At 32.0% G+C, this 22,420-nt stretch overlaps 1 protein-coding gene across 1 annotated transcript; it reads right to left on the bottom strand.

Annotated features, from left to right (window-relative positions):
• Positions 1-3,530: 3,530 nt before the first annotated feature.
• Positions 3,531-9,132, bottom strand: LOC107801103 (AT-hook motif nuclear-localized protein 1). Its single transcript, XM_075253273.1, has 6 exons — positions 8,888-9,132; positions 7,923-8,397; positions 6,323-6,390; positions 5,966-6,097; positions 4,689-4,850; positions 3,531-3,991 (listed from the first exon to the last, which is right to left on the bottom strand). The coding sequence occupies exons 2-6, from the start codon at positions 8,305-8,307 to the stop codon at positions 3,761-3,763; spliced, it is 978 nt and encodes a 325-aa protein (XP_075109374.1). The 5' UTR covers positions 8,308-8,397; positions 8,888-9,132; the 3' UTR covers positions 3,531-3,760.
• Between the last annotated feature and the right edge of the window lie 13,288 nt (positions 9,133-22,420).

Raw genomic sequence — 22,420 nt, 5'->3', positions numbered from 1 at the left:
AGCGTGAATATCACTTACAAATCAGTTTTAGACACATATCTTCTTAATACCCTATTAATAGGTTAAAAAAATTTATATTACATGCAAAATATGCTTAATTGGATAAGAAAAAATATAGATTAGAATTGATTGAGAAAGTATCCCACATTTACTTTCCCGTAGTTGTTTTAAAAAAAAAATCGAACAATAATCGTTTATTAGTTATTCGTATGATTACTTTTTCTTATAAAATGGTATATCCTGGTTAAATCATATATCGCTTATATATAATAAAAAAATATTTCGTAAATAAATTTTACGCAATAAACCATGAGCTCTGATACCACTGAAGGATTGCATATAGGTGTTCGTAACACGCAGCGGAAGACAATAACAATCCTAGGCAGATCTTTTCGTGTTTAAAATTTATTTACATGTCAATAGATCGGATCTAAGACGTACCTGGTGAAGAAAGTTTCGTTTCAAATTCTTCGATAATGCGAAGACTCTATGCGTATCCACACCGAGACTGATCCTTGCTATCAACTCTTTGATCAATGAAACCCGCGAACAAATTGATTCAAAAACTTGTGCTGAATTTTTTCTCAAAAACTTCGAAGCAATAGTAATAAGACAAGAAAACAATTTTCCTCGTCAAAATTATTTCTCTCGATTAGTAGTAACTGAACTTTTCCATAATTTACTATTGAAAATTATATATGATTATAGTGGCCGACGAGTCCTTCTGGACTTACGTAAATCCAACTTTGGATTTGATTTATGACTCTTCATTAATAGTATATACACATTTCTATATACATATAAATATATATGTATATAAATATTAATTATGAGTATCAAATATATATCACATATATATTTCATTCAAGAGATATAATTTTTTTCTATTCCAAATAGAAAACTTCAATTTATTCACAATATTAATTATATCCTTTGTGCTAGCAGAGAATATAATAATATTTCATTTGGACTAGTAACTAAATTTATTTGACTAATTAAATTCTTTAATTTAATTATCAAATAACAAAGTAATTAATCCTTTAGCAAAGATCAGAACACTCGTTAGTGTGCGACTTCATAGGTTCTATACTAAGCCGGTAGTAAATTGATCACATCAATATACTAATCAAGGGTGGCGTCTAGCAACACTCCTTAACGACCGGATAATATGAAGTATACAATTTACTCTTACGAACCAGTAGAAGAATAATGTAGTAATTCCTTCTGTCCTTATAGCTCTGGATCACCCTAGGATATGGTTCAACTGTCAAATCCTAATAGGCGACCAATTATGTGTTCATGTCAAATATAATCGACCATCAAATGACCTAAGAAACTCATTTCTTCTTTCATTCAATTGCTCTGGCCAAGGTCTTAATTTCGTCGTTTATAATTCATGACAACATGGAGCTTAAACTCATTACCAAGAGTTGATAGATTCCATCTTGAACAATCACTAATTCTACAAGCATTTAATCATACCCAATATCCTTTCAACTATCGCCCTAAGGCCATAGGTGTCTAGTATCAAAGCACAATAAATAACTTGTCAATTACTATGACGATCTCAGGTCAAAGAAAATGGTTACATCACATTCTTCAAGAGAATATCTTATTGACAGTTTATGGTAATTTTAACCATTAGGAATTATCCAATGAGTCGGTTCAATGATCATATCTCTATATGCATCATCTATCTATGTAATTTAGTTAATGAGATCAACTAATCTTTATCCAATAAAGACGATCACATAAATATTGATCTAACCGGATCACTAATGTCCAAGTTAATAATCCTATGATCAAGAACAAATTTAGATTAAATTGTAAGAGACTTTGCTCTCATTATCATGATCTCTATCACGATGACAAATCTCAAAATTTAATCAAGGACCTTATCAAATTAATCAAACAATTAATAATAATGATAAAAGAATATCAAATGCCATATATTTTATATCAAATAACGTTGATAAAAAATATGTTCAAATCATCAAATATGATATTGGATCTAGGGCATATCTACTGTATCCCTTAACACTATGATCTCTTAAGTATAGTGCTTATTGATAGACACTTCAAACTAACATTTGCAACATTCCTAAGATCTCAAAAGAGCGAATTTGTACCTAATCTTTTATCTTGTTGCATAAGTAGGATTATGTTTTAATGAAGTTGATCCTGGTGAAATCACATGTGTTATCTAATTGCGCATGTATTGTTTATTATCGTGTAAGTAATCTTCAATTGATCGCTTATTAGTTGTTATTAAGATTTTTTTATATCAAGTGAGAGATCTCGATTAAATCATATATCGCTTATATGTTACCTAGAAATCTCTCATGTATTATTTATAATCGCCTAAGTGATCTCTGATTGATAGATTATTAGTTGTTATAATAACTATATTTTATAAAGTGAAAATCTTGGTAAAATCACATTTCACCTATGTGTTATCTAGAAATTACCCATATTATTTATGATTGCCTAAATATTTTCCGGTTTATAACCTTTTAGTTATTACAGTGATTATTTTTTTTAAGTGGGAGATCCTGGTGAAGTAATAGATTGTCTATATTAAATCTAGAAATTATCCATGTATAATTTATGGGTGTCAAAGTGATATGCGATTGGCCGCTTATGAGTTATGAGTTATTATTAGGATTATTTTTTTTTTTATATAAAATAGAAGATCCTGCTGAAATCATAAATCGAACCTATGATTTATTTAGAAGTCTCAGTCGCTCATGTATTATTTATAATCACCTAAGTGATCTATAGTTGATCGTTTATTAGTTATTACCATGATTATTATTTTATAAAACAGGAAATCCTGGTGAATTCATAGATCGTCTGTGTGTTACATAGAAATCACCAATGTACTAATTATTATCACCTAAATGATCGAAATGCATATATTATACGAAAAATAAATAATACGTGATTGCTATGCGAGAAAAGACAAGAGGGGTTGCTCTGATGGTAAGCAACCCCCACTTCCAACCGAGAGGTTGTGAGTTCGAGTCTCCCCAAGAGCAAGGTGGGAAGTTCTTGGAGGGAAGGATGTCGGGTTTCTATTTGGAAACAGTCTCTCGGTGGTTGTTGTTGTTGTATGTGAAGAATAAATAATACTAGAAATTATTATGCGGAGAACAAATTATTCATGGATTGTTATATGCTCTTATCCACGTATTACTAATACACATGATACTTACCCCATGTTCTATCCTATATATTTTTATATCTAGATTTTTGTACAACATATACTTACCTCTAATTTCCGGTATTAAATTTCGTATACGGACGCCAGACGGTTAAGAGAAGGAAAAAACACTTCCCGGCAGTTATAGCAGTTCACATCACCAAAGGATGTGGTGCAGTGGATGAAACGCTTCCCCCCTAATGGGGCCCTACACGGGCCTAATCCGAATATAATCGGGCTCCAATGGAGGTATCAGACACCAGGTGGGAAACCAAAAAAATCTATAGCAGTTCACACACATTCCATGAAAAGAAGATGATCAATCTTACCTACTAAAACTATAAAGCCTTTAACTAAGATGAAATTCATTTCTGGGACCAATTATACATCTAAAATTCTACAACAAAAGACCAAAGAAAAGAACTAAGTGGAAAACTAGTTCAAATTACTACACAAACCTCGTCGGAAAATGACATGCTCCGGTAAGAGGTTGACAGACAAATTAACAACGAATGGATGGGAGAATTAAGGATCAATATGAACTGTGAAAGATATACCTTATGCAGGTAGAGTTACATTGATGTCAGCTGGCTTATTTCTTGAGTCGGGAGCTAACGACGATGACCAGTTAATCGAGGAAGCCGGCATAATTTGTTTTGCAGAAGAGTGATTATAAGAGTCTTCATTTTCTGCACTAGATAGAGGAACAGCAGCTATTATAGGCTCCAATTTGTTTTTCTTGGTGGTCTGCTGGTGTTGATTTCCAGCAAGAAAGCTGCCTACAACAATCTGATTGACAGCAACAAAGAAAGAAATATGTGAACTGTTACAACTGGAAGAACAACTTATGAAAGAGCTAATTTGGTTCGGAACATCACGAGAATACCAGTACATATTTGTCAAAGTAGTTTAGTTTCTTGTCCACTGACCGGTGTAATTAAAAGCTATTGCTTAGCAAAGCAGGGGTTTATCACTTCATGGGCGAAGCCATGCGCTGCAAAATGACGAGCAAAGCCCGAACGAAAAAAGGTCGTTTCTATGTATCTCAATTTGGAGGTGCTGAATTAATATTGGCATTACTGAATATAGGATTCTAAACTTAGTTATTTCAGTTTTAATTTGATTATTCTAGTGCTAAATTCATATATATGCTTGGTATCTTTAGTTTTCCGGAAACTTTCAATTCAAAGAAGTGTAAACTTCACTTCTCATCGCTTTTTGCTTCCCATGGACTTTGTCTTTTTTTAGCTTTTTTTGGGGATTTTTTCGCGTTTAAGAACACTATAATTGACAATGTAAAATAATCTTTACACATTCAAGTTACACATTTAGTGTTGGATGGGTAACCTAGAAAAAAGAGTAGATAACATGCTGCAATTGGTCGAACTACACAATTCGTTTTGGATGGGTAAATCAAATTATTGCCACAATATGCACAATGGGATTCCTTAGTAAACGAGCATACTGAGCATAGGGGAAACGATACCTGCACTGGACTTGCAGCAACTAGTAGACCGGCAACTCCACCTCCAACAACACGTCCATCAGGGCTTGCTAGAGAAACACTCATTCCGCCGGATCTGTTTCTCATTCCTCCCGTCTCAGATGGCATAAATGATCCAGTCAATGACAGTATCTCAAACCGGCCCTACACGATCAATGGGAGAGGACAGTTACGTACAAACTTCAACCAGAGTAAACACGCGCAGAGACAATGCCTTCAATCAATTCTCCGAACAGGAACAAAGGTTTAATCCCAGTATTACAATCCCTGTATTATAAACCCAACATAATTTTTTCCGCGAACTAAACAACCCCTCAAAGTCAAGTAGATAGTGGCTTCTACATAATCATAGTCAACCGATGATGTATCCCTCATGATAGACTTGTACACTTAGTAACTAGAGGTAGACTCAACCCCATACAAGAAAAGGATGATAAAATTTACTTCCTCTGGAATTTAATGACCTAATTTGACTTAGCACCATTATGAAAATGGCCTAAAATGGCAGGGACACTCAATTAGGATGACATTATTAGATCATGGTATGGTTTCAAGCTATGTAGCTCGAACTCGGTCGCGGGTACCCAATACGGGTGTGGATCTAAAGGTTGGATTTTTCATCACTTAGATTTTAAGATTCGGGGGTATGAATCTGAGTGCAGATGCGGATGCTGGGATAAGGTCAATAAATGTATACTACGACATATATAAACATATATTTCGATCAATTAAACTTATTGAACTAACACTATAAACTTTAATTCTTTATAAACACCTAATATTTTATTCGTAAGCTATCTCGTGTAATAGTAAAACATTAACATAATTTATATAACCCCCCCCCCCCTCTCTCTCTCTATAAAATACTTCTTGGTCATAGATGTAGTCAAAGCACAAAAGTTGACTAAATCCAGTGTGGATCCCACACCTATTTCCGATCATAACGGGTGTGACAGGGATTTTGAAGGGTCCGAGCAACATAGGTTTCAAGTACCAGTTTTTCTAAACAAATGAACTTGAAGACAATGGAGGAAACGCCACACCAATAGCCTTAGAACGAGTCGGAAAGAACATGCTTGCATGTGCATAAATAAATGCAATGTTGTTCAAATATAAATGAAGTCTAAACATATGCAGTAATTATTTAAGACAAACAACTGATCTAAGAGATCACACATTAAGCACAGAGGTAACGATGACATTAAACGGTGCAAATCAGAAGATTAACCATAATAAGGGAGAATAACTAGTTGCAGCACCTCATACGTCAATGTGCCCCCGGAAGAGTCAGGTTGACGCAGCGTAACACTTGAAATTACACCGTTTGCTGAGAGAATGCATATTGCCCGAGGTCCTTGTTGAGAGAACGATATAATCTTCATAGTAACATCCTAAAGGAAAACCAAAAGGACAATCAGCAACCTTCCGTGAAGTTCAATATATAATAGTTCCCTAAAACATGCTTATGTATATGGTAGCCACGAGAAATCCCGCTTATGGAAAGAATTTATAAAATATGATGTATGATAATCAAGAGTTCAAGACACATTACGCCACCAAATTATGAAAAATTCCCATAAAAATCACAAATGTACCAGCTTTGGCTAGTATTTTACCTCTCCGGTATTAACGGTGATAATATGGGGTGTAAAATTAGCACCAACAGAGCATGAGACCCATTCACCTACAGAAAGAAACTCAAACATTAATATTTTCACATGAATCTTTACAGACCAATATTCATCCGAAAACATATGTCACGTTCGGGGCTGGGGGACTCGAACTAAAGAAAAAAATTCAGCTGCAAAGCATGAAACATTATGACCATACCACCTTCAACCCGCCCCTCAAAAGGAAAAAAAGGTCACTTGATAATATATGGCAAATGATTTGAAATACTTCTAGGTGTGTAGAAATGCATGTTTACCATGAAAGTTCATTAATTCAAAAGAATTATATATATATATATATATAAAGCCTGTCAAGGGTCTATCGGAAACCGCCTCTCTTCCTTGATAAGGTAGGGGTAAGGTCTGCGTACGCATTATCGTCCCCAAACCCCACGTGTGAGAATGCACTGGGTTTTTTGTAGTTGTTGTTGTTGTATATATATATGAAGCCTAACACAAGGAACTTCCAAATACTTTAGTCGCTAAGACACATTAGAAGTTAACTTAGCTCAACAATTAGATCAAGATTCTAAGAACATAATTCCTTCCTTTTATAAGCAATAGATCATGGAACTAATATTAACCCTACAATTTCCTTGTAAGCAGTAGATCCATGAGGGTACGTCTTTATTCAATTATCAAGAAAACAACTTCCAGAATTACACTTCAAAAGACTAATTTTTGGTAAAACAGATCAAAATTAGGCCATTTAATCAACACGTGTTGCAAAAAATTAGAACTGTGCACATAACTAAACACAGAGGGAAACCCAAGATTTTAATTAGAACATTTACAGCACAACTGCACTTATATTCTCTTGTCACAATGAATACCAACATAGTCTAAATATGTACATTTCTTAAGAAAAATTTAACTATATATAGTACAAGAGCCGTGTTCAACCTACAGGTTCTTACATCCGAACGAATTACACTTTTAAAATTACGAGCTCGAAATTTAATATCTGTTAAAATTTTAGCAAATACGTATTATGCTGTGTCAAAAAGTTGGTTCTATTGAACTCATTGATTAATATGCTTCAAATGTCTCTACCTAAATAAATGTAGGAACTCAATGTGGTCCAATCTTTCACTGCACCCCACACATAGCAAGAGCTTAGTGCACCGGAATGTTTCTGATTGCTTTACCTAGCATTAGTTTTGTATATCCCCTCGGTTGTCAGATTAGTTTGCTTGTTATTGCCCCTTCCCTTTATCCTTCCTGAGCCGAGAGCCTACTGAAAATAGTTTCTCTGCCTTCTTATAAAGGCAGGAGTAACGTCTGCTTACCCTCTACTCTCCCTACAACCCACTTGCGAGATTACACTGGGCATATTGTTATAAATATTTCAAGAGTATCTGCAAGCAAATGGCTACATCCACCACTAACTATAAACCTATGATACTTGGACTCGACAAAAATGTTGTTGGGTGCGTGTCGGATCCTCCAAATTTAGCGCATTTTTGGAGGATCCGACACGGGTGCGGCAACACTTTTGGATAGTCCGGCAACACAGCTATAAACAGTAAAATGTTCAAGTCTTTACCTGAATTTTCAACGTCCATCTTAGGCATATGAGGCTTACTAACCAACCCAACTGGCCGGATTTTCCCCCGTTGTTTCTCCACAGAAAAATCAATCAGCGGCGACGGCGCGGGCCCCGCCGACGATATCGGCTTAGGTGACAGTGCCCCATCTGGTCCATACTTTCTTGGTCTACCCCTCTTCTTCTTCACTACCATTATTGCTCCGCCGCCAGCTCCGCCACCGGTGACGGCGACGGCCGCCGTGGAAGTGGCCGGAGTTTGTGAAATAACCACCATTTGAGCTGCTGATTCAGTGGTGGTTCTGGGTGCCACGTGGTAATCTGAAGGTGCATCTGATCCCACTACTGTTACTCCACTCATACTCATATTCTCTCTTCCCTCCATAACTCAAATATTTTCGACAAGAAAATCACCCCAAAAAGAATTTTTTTTTTCTTTTTTATTTCACCTTGTACTCAAAAACCCACCATTTTCCTATAATCCAAACACCAAAATAAAGATCACTTCAGAACTTTTTTTAACAAAATACTAATTAAAAATCAGAAAATCAAGAAAACTAACAAAAAAATATCATCATTTTCCTGTAGTTAAAACGCAAAAAATTACTCCAAAAATCTTCAAAAATATTAGAAAACTAACAAAACAACAGAAAGTTGAATCTTTTACTCATAAAACCATAACTTTTCTATATGCAGAATGCCAAAAAGCACTCAAGAATCAGAAAAATTATTTTAAAAAATTATTTTCACTATGTACTCAAAAACCCATCATTTTCCTATAGTTAAGACACCAAAATCACTCCAGAAACCTTCAAAAAAATAAAAAATAAAAACCAAAAAAACAACAAAGTTTTCTTACCAGAAAATTTTGAGGGGGTGGGGTAAAACAGACTAAAAACCACAGAACCCAAATGAAAAAATAAAATAAAAAAGAATGAAGCTTTAGGTACTTTTGATAATCTTACCAGCTGAACAGAAAATACAGAAGGATTAACTGGCAAATAGCTGAAGCTAATGGGAAAAATCAGAATTTTTTAAAGGATTTTTAGCTATTTTCAAGAAATAAAGAGTGGGGATTAAAGGAAAAATATTGAATTTTTAACTTAAAGAAATGATGAGAAAATGTGAAAAATGGAGTTTTGTCTTTGTGGAGTTAAAAAGAAAAGAAAAAAGGTAATTTGGGTTTTTCCTAACTTTCCTCAGATTGTCTGAATCGTAATTGAAGGGAAATAATAATAATGACAGAAAAAGAAATTATTAAATATTAGGTTAATTAATAAATAATGGAAAGATGGAAAATTATGTATTGTGGTTAAGAAAATGGTTTGAAGTCCGGTGAAAAGAAAATTTTGAAAATAGAAAATTTTAAATTTATGAAGTAATAGTATAAAAAAAATTATGTCATCACATTAGTTTAAAATTAATTACAAATAACTTTATTTAATTAATATTTACTGAATGATAACTAAGTAATAAATGATAAATAACCCAATATAATAAATTAAATTATACTGATTATTACTGACAAAATATTAATTTGAATTTTAAAAAAGTAAGAAGTTGTTGTTGGAAAAAGTGAAATTAGGTTGCCAATGCATGAAGACAACCATCACTCTCTCTCCTTTTTTTATTTTTTTAAAAATTGAAAAGAAAAGAAAGAGAAAGAGGGGGGAAAATAAATAAAATATATATCCCTACATTTTTATATTAATCCCTTCAATGGTTGCTTATTATTTAATGTTTTCTTGATAAGCAAATAGAGACAAAATGTACGAAATATGAATATAAAAAAAGGAGAACCAAAATAAGAGAAAACATTTTTTTTTATTTTTTGCTTTATTTAAAGTTCTTATAGGGTGGGATTTGACTTGTGAATAGTGAAAGAAGAAAAAGTAAAAGAAGAAAGATTCTAATAAGCCACAATTTTTGGAAATTTTAATTCAAACAAACTTTTTGAAAATATTTGTGCAAAAAATAGATGTTTGAACTATTTTAACTCTTTTGAACATTTATGAGTGTTATTACTGAATAGAATAACCTTTTAAAAAAACTTTAATTTCGTAAAAAAATTGAGAAACTTTTAATAATAACGCATGTTTATTTATTATTTTCTAAAATTTCAAAAAAATGCAAAAATGTAATTTATCTTTTATTTTATTATTTTTCTCTTGTAAATATATTTTATATTCCAATTCTGGTAATTATATTCCTCCTTTTACTTCTTACATCATTAGTGTACTATTTTCAAAGTGCACATTAATAGCATTGCCATATTTATAGCTTTATCTTTTATTGTTAGAAAAAAGTGACTGCCTGTAAACCATTTTCTTTACTTTTACTTTCTCCCTTTTTTGGTTAGAGATTTATTTTTTATTTCATTTTTTATTTTTCCTTTAACTTTTTAAATTGAGTAAGTTATTAAATATTATAGAAGAGATAAAATTATAAGACATGAGGATTTCAGGTAAACTTATATTTTTTTATCTAAGTAATCAAATGAAATTGTAATTCCTCGAGCCGGACGGAGATTGGCCCTTGAGTCAAAAGGCAGAAAGGAATTTGACTGCAAAATTCACCAGTTGAGCAAGGACGAAAGTCGACCTTAGTAATTCGACAGTGCTGAGTAGAAAAACCGAGTTCAACAGTTTTCTCTCAAAGAAGTTTTTTGATCATACATCACTTGACTCTAGACATTTATAGAGTTGTCTCTTATCTCATAGCAAGGAGTAGATTTAATTGACTCAGCCTTTTATATCAAACCAATGAAAGCAAGATAAATATATTTTCATACACAAATTTATCACATAACCATAATCAAGGGCGAACACAATGTTTTGACACCGGGTTCATGCGAATTCAATATTTTTGATATAGAGTATATAATTTTATTTGAAAATTCATAAAAGTTTAATAAATATTAGATCTGAACTCATAATTTTAAAAGTACAATAAATTTAATGATGAGAATTTTAAAGGTCGTATTCATCAAGTTAAAATTTCATATGTTAAATGATATATTTTCTTACGTTTATTTTTAAATATTAACATTAAATTATTTAATTTAATATAAATATCGAATGTAAATATATATATTTGTTAGTTAAAGCTAAGGCAATTCCATAAAAGGGGTTTATGCTAAAAACCCTTTAATGGAATTGAATAAATTAAATCGCCGAATTAGTTAGTAGAAATCATATCATTTTCAAATTAAAGCAAAAGGCACAATATGTGGTCATCATGATTACTTAGAAATATTAAACTAAGATAATACTAATTAATTTCACAATATTTGATATTAATTTAATATAGAAAACTAAATTCATAAGGTTGATAATTGATGCTCTCTATTTATTATAAAGAAGAAAATTGGCCCTGTGTGGGACCACTGAAATTGACCAACAATAAAGCAAGTACTAGGGGAAAAATAAATGCTTATGAATTTGTATAATTATGTAAAGAGCTTTTCGATAATAACAATTATTCTTTGAAAATGACTAAAAAAATATTATGTATATGGTGATGAGTGGATTAAGATTATGTTAAGCTAAATCTAAATTTTCTTCCTCCTTTTTATGGACTACTCTTTTCGTCATATTTTAACTATTGTTTTAGCTCTTTTTACGTTCATTTTTATAAATTAAAAAAAAAATACAAGGTATAGTTTAATGAGTTAACCCTATTAAATACTTTTTAAAAATTGAGTAGTATTAAAAAATTTAGTATTTGCTTAATATTAAGGTATAGTTGAAAATAAATACAAATTTTAAAATAATTAACAAATTTAGTCTTAAATTCCTAAAGTGTTAATTATTTTGGAATAAAGTTTTTGAGCTAAAGCGATAATTAAAATGGGACGGGGTGAGTATATTTTATTATTAGTCCTTATAATTTTTTGGGTAATTGAACATGACTTAAAGCTTTTACAAATTCCAACATGGGTGCAAGTGGAAGGAATTAAAAATATAATTAAAAAGCATATAAAAATTTAAGTGTCCTGATAACACTTTGATGCCTGCTACTTTTCAAGAAAAAATATTTATTTCCTTAATTATTACTTTGATTACCACTTGGCAATTTGGCATCCTTATGTTTCCACCAGAAATATTAAATTAAACTGCTATATACCATCAATATAACTAACTATATTAAATAAAACCTTCATAAGTGAATAATGAAATAAAACATTGTATATGATAAAAATATGATCAATAATATTGATACTACATATATTTGTTGAGATAATAATTAAGGACTGACAAACTTCTAGATTAACAAATTTTACAAGAAAGAATATATATGATGCCATCGACAAATCCTATATCAGAAAAAAGAGCGAAAAAAATTAAAGCGCTACATGAAAGGAATCACAATTTTTTATGGTATTCACACTTTTAAGCTCGAATTAATATAATCCAAATAACAAACTCGTGGGACAAGAGGGGTTGCTCTTGGGAAGACTAGAACTCACAACCTCTTGGTTGGTCTGAGTTCTAGTCTTCCCAAGAGCAAGGTGGGAAGTTCTTGGAGGGGAGGATGTCGGGGGTCTATTTGGAAACAACATCTCTACCTCAGGGTAGGTCTGCGTACACACTACCCTCTCCAGACCCCACTAAGTGGGATTATACTGTATTGTTGTCGTGGGATATGTTGTTGAGTCAAAATTGAACAATTCATGTCATGGAGTTGGGCTTTAAGTTATCATCATAATCTTTGTAAAATTATTATTTTTTCGTGCAATCAACAAAAAATTGACTTGTGAGCATTTTGTAATTTTGCTTGTTTATTTATTTACTTATTTTTTACTATCTTTTGTTTTGTTTTTAGCTGGTGAAGAATAAAAGGAAAATCGCTACTGGTTACCTAGAGTTTTGGGTGGACCAGCGCTTATGCTTAGAATGTAAAATATTTTGGAAAATTTTCATAAAACACTATCTTTTAATGGTAATTAGCTATTTATAGATATCATTTGCTATATTACAGCCTGTAGATACATTTTTAGATGTTTTGAGATGTATTTGATGTATTTAGAGTACTGTAATCTTGAATACATTAGAAAAAAGAGGCGTGAATCATGGAAGTCCAGTTAATAAGATGTTGTATTCAACTGTATTCCAGAGTTATATCATTGAATACAATAACGTATATTCCTTAAAAAAGGGACCTTTCAACTGATTTAAAACGGAAAGAAAATCAATTTAGCAAATAGTCTCCTAATATAACTCAAGTAACGCAATTATATCACCCATAATATGTATTTCTCCCTTCATTAAATATTTTTCATCCGAAAGTATCCAAAAACAGAGCAATCTGTGGATTTTCAATTCTCCCTCTTTCTTTTCATGTTCTTTTGTTACAATTCGTACAAATCAATTTTCAACTAAGAAAAATTGAGATTGATACAATTGTATAGAGAAATACGTTCAAATTCGATTTTGCATATGGCAAGTTTAACAGTGTTATTGAGTCATTCTAGAAAGTGGAACAGTGAAAGTAACTACGTCGATTATTCGATTGAGGGAATACTGATAAAGGAGTATGCGTCGTATAATAATGTGGTCGCGTCAATTTCTAAGCAACTGGACATAGATTTGAGCTCAAAGTCCATTAAAATTCAATACAAAGTAGAAGAAAATTGCACGCCAATGAAAATACACAATGATATGGGTTTTAGGGTGTATGTAGAGTTGAAAAAAGAGAACAGAGAAATCGGGATGTATTCTTTGTGCATAACAACAATTGACAAAGAAGTTGTAGCTGGAGGTAGTTTAATTCAAGGCGACATTGTCCAAATGGAAGAAGCAGTTTAAAGGTATAATTTTGATATAGATGATACCCTTGCCCTTGATGTTGTCAATTCAGACGAACCAATTGGGGTTTTCGAACTGGACAAGGATTTGATAATTTCAAAAACAAATCAAAGGGAGATTATGGTTGGACAAATATATAAGGATAAAGGTACATTGAAAGAGGTGATGGAGCATTACACTATATCAGAAAGGTTTCAATTCTGGGTTGATAGGTCTAATACAATCTGGTTTGAGTGTTCTTAAGTATTCATTATTTTTTTGTATATTGTATTTCTAGTAGGATTTGTAAAGCGTATGTAGATGTACTTAGTTGTATTTGTGAATTTTTACTTGACCTATATTGTTGTGCGTTTTTATTTATATATGTATTAATAATACATGTATTATTGTGGAGCATTACGCTAGTACAGAAGAATTGAATGTAAAATCAAACTGTATGTAGATGTATTTAGCTGTATTGTGAATGGTTACTTGACCTTCATATTTGTTCTTGCTTTATTTTTTATGTATTAATAATACATGTATTCTTGTGAATTACAGTGGCTCTAACTATTTTTTATTAAATGTATTGGTTATATTTAAATGTATGCTTATAAGTATAGGTGTATTCAGACATGTTTAAATGTATAACACTGTATATATTTGTATTGTATACTACTCTATATGTATATATAGATGCAATAATATATTCAAATGTATATGAGTGTATTTTTGTAAGTATTTATACTGATCATATATGTAATGATAACTTCTTTGCAGCTATGCATTATTATGTATGTAAGAAGATTGTGAATGGAGGTTTAAGGCTTCTAGCATTAACAAATCACAATTATTCAAAGTGAGAGAGTTCAATAATAAGCATACATGTCCGTTGAAGGATAAGGTATATGAGCAACGTCAGGCAAGTAGCAGCTTTATAGGTGGTATGATTAGGCCCAAGCTTACAAATCATAAGAGGAAATATACCCCAAAGGATATAATTGATGATGTGAAAACAAATTTAGGTGTCGATGTTAGTTACATGTTGGCATGGCGGGCTAAAGAAAAGGCAATGAATTTTTTGAGGGGTGAACCGACTGATTCATACAATAAATTACCAGGATACTGGATATGACATATCCTGGTTCGCACATTAGAATGGTAAAATTCCCACAAAATGAGTTCAAGTATGTGTATATAACCTTGTATGTTGGATATAATAAAATATTATAATATTACTGCATATTAAATATTAAAATACATATTTATAATATGTATGCAATTTTATTTACAGGTCATATACTTCCACTAGCATATGGTGTTATTGATTCAGAGAATGATGTTGCTTGGACGTGGTTCTTTGAGCAATTCAAGGAAGCATATGGTGAGAGGGAAAGCGTGTGCATCATTTCAGATAAGAACGAAAGTATCGTCAAGTCTGTATCAAGAGTGTATCCAACTGTACCGCATTTTGCTTGTATATGGCATCTTTGGAACAACGTATATAAGAAATTCAAAAAGAGTCATTCAAAGTTGAGCGAGATATACTTCTCAATGGCAAAAGCGTACACACAGGCTGAGTTTGACAGTCTAATAGAGAAAGTGGAGAAGGTATATATTAGGGTGAAGGAATACTTGGAGTTAGCTAGATACGAAAAGTGGGCTAGGTTATATGCACCTATCAACAGGGGATGGACAATGACGTCAAATATTGTTGAGTCAATCAATGCCGCACTTGTGTCAGCAAGGGAATTACCAATATACGACCTCCTCGAAGAAGTTAGGAAAATGTTTGGACGTTGCAATTGCAGCAATCGAAAAGAAGCTCTACAGATATACACAACGCTTGAGAAAAAATACAAGGAGATGCTTACCTTGAATGAGTCAATGTCTACACGAATGACTGTAAGTTGCCTTTTATTTATGTATCTCTTTCCTATATGTATCCATGGTACAAGATATTTAACTGTATATATTTCAAGGTAGCTATGGAAGTTGTATCCTATATTCAGTCAAGACTACTCTATAATATTCTACCAGCATTCATATAGTATGTATTCTAATATATTCAAATGTATATAGATGTATGTCTTTGAATTCTGTATGTACAAATATGTTTGTATCTAATATAGTTGTATTTTAATACAATATATGTTATGATTCTTAAAGCTAAATAAAATTCTAATACTCTATATTAAAATCATATTTAATACGTCTATTCTTTGATATATATATGATTTTTTTTAAATGTAGGTGGTGCCATCGACTGAATATTTGCATACGGTGAACGATGAAAGAAGGTATTACACAGTATGCCTTTTAGAGAAAAAATACAGTTGTGGACGGTTCCAAGTTGACGAATTACCGTGCCCACACACTTGGGTTGTCCTGAAGAGCAAGTTTCTAATGCCAGAAGATTATTGCTCTGATTATTACAAGCCAAAGTCTGTTGTAATGACATATGTGGTGCCCGTGTATCTTTTGCCGGACCGGAAAGAATGAAATATACCAGCACATGTAGCAGATGAAGTTTTATTACCACCCAAATGGAAAAGACCTCCTGGAAGATCAAAGAAGAAGCGTGATAAGTCGTTCATTGAATTGTTGCAGAAGAAAAATCAACATTCGTGTAGCATATGTCGGCAGGAAGGACATAATAAGTGTACTTGTAGAAATGCTCCACGTAGAAATTAGTTCACATTCTGACTTGTATTAATGAAAAACGATTTGTCATAGATTCTGGTGTCATTTCGAATATATTTTGGATATACTTAGTTGGTGTATTAAATTTGAATACGTAATTAAAATATGACTATTATATCTTTATTATATATGAAGATAGATGAATATAATTATTGAATACATATGATTACACTCAGTTATATACATAGGGTATAATTGTATCATAAACAGAACTAATGATTTTTTTGGAATACATATCATATATCAGAGATTGAATATGATTTATGAATGTTAAATACATGTATTCAAGTACACCTGAATACATATTAATACAATATGTTATACACGTATAGATGTCTAAATATGTATTGTACAAGGGTCTAAATAGACTTGAATACATATGCATACAAGTGAATACAGATGAATAAAATCAGTTATATACAAAAGACGTATTCAAAATACAGCTGAATACATATTAATTCGATATATTATATAAATATGAAGGTCTAAATACACCTGCTAAAAATATGTGAACATAACCTGGTGAATACATATAAATACAACTTAATGATAAATATATCATATTGAATACTGACTGATACAATAAGTTGAATACATATCAATACAACATATTGCATACATACTAATATAAACTGATATAAACATACAAAAAACCAACAGGTTGAAGGACAGATTAGTTCAGAAGCACAAAAACAGTCAATACATCGATTGGATGCTTGAAATGATAATATATAAACATTGTTGATACGGTCACTAAATTAATTTTTTTTTGCTAAACTAACACCATCTTTACCAACACATTGTCCAAGAAAAACAATATTCACAAAAACTCCTATCGAAAACTACATTCACCTAAGACTACTCTAACATTATCTTCACCGACGTATCAGAATCGGTGATGTGCCTAAGAATATTTGAAGGTGCTTCGCTCTCGCTTACGGCATCAGCCTCTATCTTCCGCATAGCATAGTCCCAAAGGAGGGCACCATATCTTTGACGGAGTAAATTGGCATCAAATTTTATGTGTGGAACCTGCCCAACAGTGCTAAGAAACTCTGCGTATGCCACGACATGCACCCCACAATCCCTAAAAGAATACATCAAAATAGTTACAAATAATTCATATTATTAGGAAAATGATACAAGGAAAAGGATTAAACACATACATGCTCCCGGATTTTGTTGAGACAGATCTGAAATGAAAACAACATCAAAGAGATCAGTTGGTGCCTTGTCAGAGTATGTTGAGTCATGAGTCCAATGTATGCCTTGCTTATCTCTGTGAAAACCACTGATCGATAGATACAGAGGCTTATCTATCTCTAAAGAAACATAAGAACATGCAATGCTGATCTAATGGAGTCATACACTTTGATACATCTATCCTTGAATGAGACAACTGCCAATACCCAATGTAGTTTTTCCTTCAAGTTGACTGGTATCAAGACGTTGCCAACAGTGTACCACAGTACTTTAGCCAGCAATCTGTAGCCCCTTATGTACTCACATACTACATCCTCTTCTTTAGCTACATTTGCATTACTATCTATATTAGCATACCTGTCGAATATTTCAGCTATTCTTATCTTGAATATACAATCAACAGTTGTATACGTGAAGTTGAGTATTTGGTTGTACTTTTCCTTCTTTCTTAAGTAGTAAAAGATGACATCAATATGATACATTTAAAACTAAATACACCATATCGGTACATTGAATGAACTTCAGAAAATAACAATTGCTGAAAACATAATTAAACACATGCATTTGTATGTAAACTATCAACTACTGAAAACAGATTAGTAAAATTGTATGTTACATACATAATACATGTATGTATTTGATAGCAGTGTACAGTTAACAAACTGAATGTGGAAGGAGTTTATCTTACATTGTCATTCCATAGTTTACCGTCAAATGAGAGAAGGTAAAACCAATTTTTTGAAGTGACTTGATCAACGCCAAAATCCAATGGTATATGCAGTGTTGACTTGTTCTTTTTGTAATGGTCTTCCAAATCACTTCTATAATAAATTTTAAAATACAATATGTCTATTATTTAAATTATAAATATATTGAATAGACATACAGACTAAAAAACTTAATTTTGGAAATGTTTAGTGAGATAACCATCACGAACCCATTTCTCATACTCCTAAATGACTAATGTAGGATGTGGTCCCAAAATCAAATCATCTTCAAATGGGTGTTTCTTGTCGAATATGGGAGTCAACTTAACTAAGGTACCTATTGTTTAGTAAAGTCATGAATACAAACATTTAATTATAGATACAGGGGGGAAGAAGATCATAACTTTATAATTCATTGTTTTTTAAAGTAATTTACTAACCCGCGGAGTCGAAATTTAACTCATAAGGTGAAGAATACCATCTACTTGGATGCCGATTCCTATGTGAGGCTAATGGGGTTGCATCTACTGGATTTTTTGCTGCATGATGTATCACAATTCTAGCTTCTGGAATTTGACTTGGAAGAAACTTGTCCGACAACTCTAACTGTGATACATGTACTTCTTTGAATACACATATAGGTGGTATGATACACAACATCTCAGATGTATTATTTTCACCAACCATTGCTTCATCACAAACAAAATTAACATCTGCATTTTGTTAATGTATACAGATGTATATGAGTGTTTTATAAAGTGTAAAATATGCATACTATATTCTGGTAATGTATACAGATGTATGTGAGGATTAACATTTGTATCCTGTTAATGTATACATATGTATGTGTTTCAGTTACTGTATTCTGCTACTGTGAACTGTAGTTTCAATTATAATAAATACTATAATCTTTTAATGAATACTGCATTCTGTAAACCTTAAATACAACTACATTTAGATAATGTTGTATATCGCTGTATGAAACTGTAGGTTGTATGCAACTTGAAAATACATTATACATTAATAGAATACATCTTGAAATTAATCATATATACAACTACATACATGTCTCGGTGTATATATGTATTTATATAATATTGAATACTTATGTATAACTTAATTAACATATATTTACTTGTATTTCAAAATATGTATGGTGTCTTATAGATGATTAATATGAATAAATAAGAAACATATAGTCTTATTATGTTCATATAAACATAAACTAACAGAGGTTTAAGAAAATGTTAACCCCCAAATTCTTGCCGACAGTTATATCACTCTTTGGTTGGTCTTTGGGATTATCTTGCACGTCGACATCATGCGACATTTGAATACCATTATCACGTGTCACTGTGGGCTGATTTGCTTTAATCTGATCAGAAATCTTCTTAAAGTTTTCATTGATCAATGTTCTTAAAGACGTGAACTCGCCCATCACTTAATCAAAACATAAAAAGTTAGATAGGTGTTGGAAAAATATATGAATGTTAATTGACAAAACTGTAATGTTTACTAATGGCAGACAAAACTCACGTAGTCTTTGAATGAATTTAGATCATTCCTCAAAGAAGATACTTCATCTGCTTTAGAATCTGTCGGCTTCTTATCATGCAACACATTTTGATTGACTTCAGATATACCAGCATCAGGAGTCTTAGGTTTAGTCTCTGCCTTTGAGTGATCTATAATCTGCTCTTTGCGCTTCTTGTGGGGCGGAGATGAAGAAAGTCCAACACTTGCATCATATTTCTTCTCAGGCTGAAGATGCGGTGTAGGACTAAAGTCATCTGAATCATCCGAATCATTTGCATGCTTGTCTAAATGAGTATTGGTTGGACTGGTATCTACCTCAACGCCTCCCATAGGAATCTGAATAACAACAAGCTCTACATCGCTTGGTTGGATGTCGTTGTAAACAATCTGAATTGAAAATTGTATGTTATATCCAACCTATATTTAAAGTTGATCACTGTATTGAAATGTATATTGTGTGCAACTGTAGGCTATAGCAAATGGAAATTATAAGTTTTATGCCGATGAATGGTGTACTGTATATGGAAAATCTAGGTTGTATTTAGATGTATATTGTATGCATATGTATGTTATCTGTAGATTATCATGTATTTATCTGTATGGAACTGTTGGGTGTATGCAACTTGAAAATACAGTACATATTCAGATGTATGTTATATGCAGAATAGACTATACTTAGCAAGTATTGTATGCAAAATTAAATTTCAGAAACTTATAAAATATTAATTTACCATGTTTCCCTGATCTTTGAACATGTCATTCATCAGATAAGCATAATGTCACGACCCAATTTAGGATTGTGATCGGCGCTTAGGAGCAAGTGCTCCCAAGTAAGCCTCATCGGTAATTTTATAGAAAATCGAATAGAGTTCCCCTGTTTTTGGACCATCCCAAAAAATTTCCTGTCTCAAATAAAAAACCAAACATCCTAATATCATATCAAACAATTGACAACTTGTCAATTAACCAATACAAGTCTCCACCATGATTAAACCATCAACTAACCACTAGAAATACTAATTTATCTCCAACTTTGATAAATGAGAACGATACTCAACATAAGACTATAATAACAAAAGAATACTTACGACACTAAAATAATGACTATGGAGCGACTCTAAGAGTTCAATGAAAAGACCATAACAATAAATAAAATCTATGCCCACGCGAACAGTGCGAGGCTCACCGAGAAATATCAACATGTGCGCTCTAATTAACGAAATCCTCGCCTGCGTCAACTGCTGTCTCTGTAAAAAAAATTAGCGGGGAATGAGTCGCTAGCTCAGTGAATAATAACACTTAACCACAACCATTTTTATTGGGGACGAGTCAGAAAACATGCTAGTATATCAAACAAAAAATAACATAAAAATGCCTTTTCAGAAACAATAAATAATTTTCAGTCTCGTCATGCTTTTCTTGTAGTATAACACAATTAACAGTTCGGTAATAAGCTCGATAACCACTGTCTAATATCAATATTCACATTTGGGAGGTTTCAATGAATGGATCATGTAATTGGTATAACTGTGGACTTCTTCGCAAGAAGTCAAATATAATAGTAGTCCCTACTCGAGGAAATCGGTAATGGTATGCTAGTTCTACCTTCCCACTAGCGAAGGCTATAACTGTAATCTATAATTATAAGGTGCACCAGGTCTAACGAACCCGCCGTTAGCTACGGGATCCTTCAATGTCTACTCCCATTTATATTTATATCTGTAATTCATATATACTCATAGAAAATATTTTAAAACAATATAAGGCATTTCGGTTCTTACCAAATCATATAATTTCTTTTCGATAACAGTAAATTCAAGTAACGGTAAAACAGATCTAGTGACAACGAAAATATTTAAAACAACAGTAATCTTCTCAAATAACTATTTCGATATCATATCGAGTAAAAGACTTGTCCCACGTGCAACTTAAAATAATCGGTAACATATTCATATTAAAAATCATGTATAAATCATGCAAGTTATGAAAACACAAATTGCGGTAGGATTATGACTCACAGTACTCGTGCCGAAATACCAAATGCTTCACCTCGAGCAATGCGTACAAATTCCTCTAATCAATCTATAATTACATAATATCCATCTCATGTTAATTTCCTTATTTAGGCTAATTCATAGCTATTTTAGAACACCAAATCACCGGGGTTCATGTTTGAGTCTTAATTTATGGATTTATATTTAATCATAGAACTAATCCATAATTCTATCAATTTCAAACTATTTAGTGTGAGCACGTGATTTTTGCCTCACACGAATTACTCCAAAAGAATTCCCAAAATTAGGTGTTTTTTTCTTTAATTATGTGTTATTCTAGGAATTACTGTGCGATTTTCCTGATTGTTTGCATATCTTTGTGTGCATATTTAATTTTATTAATGCATTAAAAAATACAAAAAGAAAATAAAATATAGCATCTGCTCTTAGGATTTGATTTTACATTTTTTTGGTTAATTTAGTAAAATGTTGTTTTACAAAATAAAAAATTTCACAAAAAATAACGTATTTTTGCATTTTTAGTGTTTAATGTCAAAATTTTGCGATTT

This window comes from Nicotiana tabacum, chromosome 5, assembly GCF_000715075.1.
Source record: "Nicotiana tabacum cultivar K326 chromosome 5, ASM71507v2, whole genome shotgun sequence".
NCBI classification, from domain to species: domain Eukaryota; kingdom Viridiplantae; phylum Streptophyta; class Magnoliopsida; order Solanales; family Solanaceae; genus Nicotiana; species Nicotiana tabacum.
This window is presented reverse-complemented; position numbering and strand designations above follow the sequence as displayed.

Coding starts and splice junctions, on each gene's coding strand:
- LOC107801103 (XM_075253273.1), bottom strand. CDS start 8,307: ATGGAGGGAAGAGAGAATATGAGTATGAGTGGAGTAACAGTAGTGGGA. Junction 6,098..6,322: donor TCACCGTTAATACCGGAGAG/GTAAAATACTAG, acceptor GTTTTCCTTTAG/GATGTTACTATGAAGATTAT. Junction 4,851..5,965: donor GGGGCACATTGACGTATGAG/GTGCTGCAACTA, acceptor TTGATCGTGTAG/GGCCGGTTTGAGATACTGTC.